We start from the raw sequence: 7727 nt of genomic DNA on the forward strand, positions 1-7727 counted from the left end.
AAAAATTATAGCTCCTGACAATCCTACTCTCTACCCATATATGCAAAATACAAAACCATGTACAGTGGATATTGGAATATTAAAAAACATACACGTACAAACTGAAATAGACACACTAGACGAACTTGACTCAGACCATCTTCCACTTTTAATAACATTATACAAGACTCCTTTCAAACCGGAATACAGACATTTTCTCAACTATAAAAAGCTAACTTGGACAAATTTAGAGATTACATTAATACTAACATAAAAATTACATCAGACATAAAAGACGCACACGCTGTAAATGATGCTGTAAATAACTTAACCACTATTATAGATAAAGCCATTAAAAATTCAATACCGAATGTTAATATTGAAAAGAAATCAGAGAGACTACCAAACAATCTTGAAACATTAATTCACGAAAGAAACCAATTACGAAAACTTTACCAAAGAAAAAAATTGATCAATTCAGAAAAATCAAAAATAGCTTAAGTAATGTAGTAAACAGGGAATCCAAAAAAATTTCGCACACTTGCTGGAATAACAAACTTCAAAATCTAAAAATTAAAGACAACAGCCTCTGGAAAACAGCCAAATATTTTACAAAACCTAGTATGAATATAATCCCCAAGCTACACGGGCCGCACGGCTTAGTCTTCAGTAATTTAGAAAAAGCGAATGTTTTGGCACAACAATTCGAGAAAGTTCATCATCTCACTAAAGATATGGGAACTAAAAGAATAAATAAAAAAGTTTCCAAAACTTACAAAGAAATCAAGAGATCAAAAATAAATGTAAATATTGTTAACTTGACTTCTCCTACAGAAATTAAAAAAGCAATAAAAAAAAACATCTACGAAAGCCCCTGGACCAGACATTATTCAGAACATTATTCTTTAGAATTTACCTCGTAAAGCGATTGTACAAATCACTTATATTTTTAACTCATGTTTCAAAATCTCATACTTTCCAAAAAGCTGGAATATAGCTAATGTTCTTGCTTTCCTAAAAAAAGGCAAGGATAAGCTTTATCCGCAAAATTATAGGCCTATCAGTCTTTTACCCACTTTGGGAAAAATATTCGAAATTATAATCTTAAATAGAATCAAGCAACATGAAACAACAAACAAACTATTATTACCAGAACCGTTCGGTTTCAGAGAAAAGCACATCACAGTGCTTTCTCTATCTACGAAATAGGAAATTTAATGTAGTACATAATAATGTAAGTTCCGAACAACATAATATTACAGCAGGCGTACCACAAGGATCGATTTTAGGACCAAGATTATTCATCTATTATATTAACGATATTGCAAAAAATAAAAAGACTGATATAGCTATCTTTGCAGACGACACAGCTATACTCTTCCTCCTGGAAAAAACATATGGCGGTTAAGTATCTGCAACAACATCTTGACAAATTAATTAAGTAATATCATAGATGGAAGATTAAAATTAATGTAAATAAAACAGAATTTGTAATTTTTAGTAGAAAACGAAAAGAAATAAGAGAGGATGAACTTGTCATTAACATAAACGATATACCGATAAAGCAGAAATTAACAACGAAATACCTAGGAATAATACTAGATCACAGATTATTATATAGGCAACACATAACGGAAGCTTGCGCAAAAGGCTTCCAAATGATACATCTTTTATATAGTTTATTGAATAGAAAAAGTGCACTTAGTATTAAAAGCAAACTTATTCTACATAAGACTTTTGTAAAACCAGTATTATTATACGCATTACCTGTATGGAGCGGCGCCTCCAGAACGCATATTTAAAATTTGCAATATTTTGAAAATAAACTTCTCCGTAGAATCTCTAACGCTAGTCCTAAGAAAAGAAATATAGATGTAAGAAATGATCTAGAAATAAAAGATATTACTACAGATATATTAGGTATCACACAAAAATTTTACACTCTTGAACTTGGCGAATCAACAGCTCGCAAAAGTATTAAATTGCACAATAAAGACAGTGCTCCTTTCCGAGTAAAGCATAAACTTCCCTATCACCTTATAACATAACTCATCTTACGACTTCAATAATAAACATGACTGTAAATAATGTACATATAGTATAGGTTAAGTTAGCTTAGGATACGAAATTATCTAATGGGATTTTTTACATTACCTTTTTACCCAGAAATTAAAAGAAATAAAGATGTTTCTACCTACCTACTTTTTTATGTAATGAAAATACTCTGTTTAGTTCGTTGTCAACTGGTACAGAATTTGATACACAAAACACATGTAAGAACCTATGTAACCTTACAATGAAGTTATGAATAAAATATGATTTACAAAAGAAAAAAAAAGTCAGGCTAAAACATTTCTCGTAACCATCACTAGCTGTACATCATAACGAAACAGAATATACAATTTTACTTGACAAAACAACCGTAATCATAAAAACACACAATATTTTTCCAAGGAAACATGGAGAGGCAATCGAAATCTTAAAACACACCCTGATAACATCAACATGGACAATGGATATAATACCAATACGATCTGGCTATCCATCCTCTCGGCTTTAAATAAAAAGTCTTGATTAGCCAATCAGTTTAGAACAGTCTCTACGGTGAGCCAATCATAGGCATCCTAGAGAGTGAACTAGAATGTTCACGAAACATCGGCAAGACTTATAGTTTTGCACACGACTGCAGCCCAAAACACCTTCTTTTATTATAATGAATCATCGTGCAAGCATTAAATCTATTATTTTTATGGATTTTTAAATTGAATGTATAAAAAAGACAATTTCTGTTTTACATGGCCTCACTAAACTGTAGTAAATTTTAGGGTAATTTACATAGCTTCTTTTTTTTAGTTTCATAAGGTCATTAAAAATAATTTTTTTTTTCTAGATAAACTTAAATAAAAAATTCTATCAGAGATGGTCAACTCTTATTTTAGCTCTACACAACCTCAGGGCATTGATCAATATATTTTTTGTTGATTCTCTATAATGAATAAACATCAACACATAAATAAAAGCAAATAGTTATACAAACTGACAGCACTATCAATAAATTTCTTTATGAACTAACAATAAATCTCCGGAGTTTATAGAATATAAATTTGATGTAAATGTTTTTCTCTATATAAATTTATTAGACTCGTCTTAATATTTTTACTCTAGTACTAATTCGTTTTATACCTCTGCCCTATAATTGAGTTTACTCAAGGGAAAAAAATATAAGCTGTCTATCAATATCAGCAGATTACTTCACTTCTTGACAACTCATAACTAAAATAAAAAATTTTATTTTTATTTGAGACAGCTTCAACCTTTATGGCATGGATATTGCGTTTTTTAAATGTATGAAAATTTTTTTCCAGGATGCTTATGTAAAGAAACAGTTTTTATAAAATAATAATTTCTCACATTCTCAGAATGTGCATTTTCTAGTCTCGTTATCAACGAGATTTTTTGGTTCCATGGTGCCTTCAAATCGAATAAGTTTTTATAATGTAAACGAAAAATTCTCTAAGACAGTTGAATTTTTTGCGTGATTGAATCATAAAATCGTTGGACTCAATTTTAAATAAATAAAATACTAAATTGGTTATAATTTTGAAGCGGGGAAAGAAATGTCGGGACCATGGATTTAATGGGTCAGTTTATCGTTACCGTTTTACCGAAAGACTCAAGTGGAATGTTTCTTTATCTTTCTTCGAATATTTTCGGTTTTTTGTACGTTTGCTGAGAGAGATCGGACATTTCACAACACTAATTGTTCGACCTTGCTCGAACGACTGTTGGTACTATTACTTCTGTTCGATGGATTTGCAATTGAACACTGAAACCAGGTTTGCACCGAACCCGGGAGATAATACGAAACATATTATACGAAATATCAAGGCCTCGCCTTTCTACAATTCACCTGTGGAAGTATATATACGAGCTATATATTACACGTAAGTGATCACGTGCACGCACATTTACACACCCGTGAAAAACTGTTAGAAGCCTAATTGTGAACAAGCATATATAAATAGTTACTAAACCCATATAAAGAGATGCTCAAAAGGTGTAAATTTCTCAATGTTTTTTATTTTATCTTTTTAACCTACTTTCGTATACAATTAAAAAATAAATAAATTAGATGATTAAGGGAAAAATAACCTTCAAAAGGAACTTGTTTCAAATTCATTTCAACAATATTACTTTTTAAGAGCTAAGAAAATATCAAGCAAGACAGTTTTCTTCATATGAATGGAATCGTCCACATATTACGGGACGAATTTTTCCGCGGATTTTTGACCCCCTTCCTCCTATTTAACGCTTTTCCAACTTTTCTTATTTTTTTTCACCATTTTCATGACGCTAGTGTGAACCCCCTTATTTTCCCTAAAAGCTTCATGTAGTATATGGACGACCCCTATTCACTTAATTTTGCATTGAATAATGATTTTTGAATTCTCAGCGATTTTTAGGAATTTTCATTAATCAAATAGTCCATAAAGAACCCGAGTCCGGCCACAGTATCATATAGGGCACGCTTCACACGTAAAACGAAAATCGTTTTTGCTGCCGTTTTTTGAGCTTAAAACCTGCGTGCCACCGCCTTATATTATCGAGGTAACATGCCAGAGTGGTCCTTCAGTCATAATTTATTTAAAAGGCGGTTTAGAAGATACGATATCTCAAAAATTAAGGAATTTGGGCGGATTCGGGTTAAGGTAGATGTGGCACCAAGAATTAGCTGTGTGTAACAAAATTATTTATCATTTATAAAATTGAAAAGATATTATCAATTAGGTCTGATAATATAAAAAGTATTATTTTTTCTGAAGAAAGCTTAAAACTGATCAAAAATATCATTATTCTGAGTATATTGTTTATAATCGAACTTTTTCTTATTCTTGCTTCTAAGCAATTAACCCCTTCCTATGTGTCGCTATTTTGTACACCTTCCATCTGAAAACTAATGTATTTTCTATGAACCGGTATTATTAATAGAGTGAAGTTTTCAAAAATGTCTGCAACAACTTTCTGCTAAGGTTATGGGGTTTAAAACATATGGTGGCTTTAGAGGCGGTTTTAAAACTTTGAATAATTGAAGCACCTAAAAATGGTATATTTTGTCGCACTTATTTGTCCACGAGATATGTGTCGAGTGTATCCGATCTCGTGGTGTGCCAGGAGTAAGAGGTAAGTCTGGTGCATGGCGATAAAATTCCCTTCTAACTACTCCCATTTGGAAGTCACAATCTTCTTCGCGCGATCCTGAGCACTTTTGGAAGTACTCTTTAAGTCACCTCACGGAATAGATAACAGCTCTGCCGTGATTTGAGAAAACACCGTTAACAGAAAAATGAACGAAGCCGAGAAAATCGACGAAAACTGTTCGAATCTTTACTCGCGTGTATCGCGGAATTAATTTTCTGCAGTTTTTTTTTCTTCTTAACTAATTTGCACACAAACTTTTTATTTTTGCAACAAAAATTGTTAAAATATATTGATTAATTATCTAGAATGGAGTTAACGGTGTTGATTGGGATGCTGAAATTCAGAAAACGCCGTAACGGGCAGTTACGGCTCTCTTCGAATCACGGACCACAGAAATAGGCCTGTCGTGATTTGAGAAAACGCCGTTCACGGCAAAAGAATTTCGCAGCTAAAAATAAATGCAGCTACGACGTTTAACGAATCACAGACTTTTTTCGAGGTTCAATGATTCCGGAGAACAGCGTAAGCGCGTATGGACTTCTTGGAAATTACGAAGGCTCGAGATCACCGCCCGATAATTTAGTAAAGTCCGTAACTGCCCTTCGCGGCTTTTTCTCTAATTTTTCTATGACGTATTCAGCTGCCCATGATTTGAGCCTGCAGTTAACGGTCAGTTACGGCTCTCTTCCAAATCACGACTCACTAAATTTTGCAGTTAACGGCGTTTTACCAAAATTTAGCAATAATTATTCTAAAAGTTATTAACAATTTGAAAAAATTATTTTAATAGTCAGATGCATATTTTATTCACGATTCCAACGATATAAAAAACTCATTTTTTGATTTTTTGCACACTTTTAAAAATGTTTGGAGTTCTACCACACTTCTACCAGAATTCTACAATACAAGCGTAAGGTAAAATTAGAACCATGGATTGGAATGATGAAATTGCAATACATGTATTGCAAATATTATAAATCGTGAATTCATCGCCCAGCATTCCGATACCGATAGATAGCATAACACCGATAATAGTATTACCGATAAAGCGTTTGTAAGACGAAAATTGTGCACAAGGAAATTACCAACAGCCAAAATTACTTAAAATAGTCAACGATCCGGGTGCACCGGGTTGAGCACCAGGTAGTTTAATACGTATTCTACGAGAACTTTTAAAAATTTAAATTTTGTGAATAATGAAAACAGTTCCAAATGGTTAGTCGACGACCCGACTGCACCAGATCTTGCCCCAAGTTGACTTTAATTTTTATTAATTTTGACTGTTAGAATAATCTACATTTTGAAAAAGTTCTCGTAGAATACGTGCTAAGCTACCTGAGGAGCGACCTGGTTCACCGGGGTTGCCGACTCACCATTTGGAATTGTTTTTATTATTCACAAAATTTAAATTTGATTAAAGTTCTCGTAGAATACGTATTATACTACCTGGTGCTCGACCTGGAGCACACGGATCGTCGACATACAATTTTTAGAAATTTTAGCTGTTGATGCAATCTGAATTTTGAAAAAAATCTCGTAGAATACGTGCTAAGCTACCTAGTGCGCGACTAGATTCACCCGGATCGTCGACTCACTAATGGTACTTATTTTGGCAATTGGCACAATTTAAATTCTTAAAATGTTTTCGTCGGATCGTCGACACACAATTTTTAGTAATGTTGGCTGTTGAAACAATCTAAATTTTGAAAAAGTTCTCGTAAAATACGTGCTAAGATACCTGGGACGCAAACTTGTGTACCCGAGTCGTCGACTGACCATTTGGAATTGTTTTCATTATTAACAAAATTGAAATTTTTTAAAAGTTCTCGTAGAATACGCATTATACTGCCTGGTGCTCGATCTGGTGCAACTGGGTCGTCTAATCACCATTTGGAATTGAAATTTGTACAGCGCTTTAAAAATTTCAAAAGTTTTTTTTCAAAAACAGCGATCGACTCAACGCTAAAAAAAATATATATTATTTTTTGGCACCCCAAAAATATGTGTGAATTTTTTCAGATATTTAAAGTTGGTGGAACGCTCCCAAAAAAAAACCGCATTTTTTAATAAAAAGCGTCAAAATTCGATAGAAACTTGAATTTTTCGGAATTTTGACCCTCTATGAATCTCTACATACTTTAAATTATCTTTTCGTTATTCTATTATCTACTTTTATTTTATGTGGCTCGTATTTTTTATTATAATGGGGAAAAATGGAGTTAGTCAAAGATACAAGAGTCATGAGGGGTCCTGAATGCATTACTGATCCTTACCTTCTGATCTCAAAAATTAACTTAGGTCGGGGATGGAGAAAAAAGAGAACCAAGAAAGCAAAACAAACGCGAATCAAAATTAAGAACCTACAGAAACCAGATGTGCGAATAGGTTTCCAAAATAAGATAATCGAAAGCATAGATAGGGCAACATGGGAGGACCGTATAAAAAACAAAGATATACGAGGGTGGATTGATAAGTTTCCGGCCTGACCAAGAAAAACAACGTTTTTAAGAATTTTTTTTTTTTATTTCTCAACATAATCTCCTCCAAGG

At 32.9% G+C, this 7727-nt stretch overlaps 1 protein-coding gene across 1 annotated transcript in view; it reads left to right on the top strand.

Annotated features, from left to right (window-relative positions):
* The first annotated feature begins 5682 nt into the window (after positions 1–5682).
* The window catches only part of LOC117181195, a 132452-nt gene continuing 130407 nt past the window's right edge, over positions 5683–7727 (top strand). Inside the window, exon 1 of the mRNA XM_033373761.1 lies at positions 5683–5847. Within this exon, the coding sequence (XP_033229652.1) occupies positions 5683–5847 (165 nt within the window). The remainder of the gene's footprint in view (positions 5848–7727) is intronic.

Source organism: Belonocnema kinseyi, chromosome 10 (assembly GCF_010883055.1).
Source record: "Belonocnema kinseyi isolate 2016_QV_RU_SX_M_011 chromosome 10, B_treatae_v1, whole genome shotgun sequence".
NCBI lineage: Eukaryota > Metazoa > Arthropoda > Insecta > Hymenoptera > Cynipidae > Belonocnema > Belonocnema kinseyi.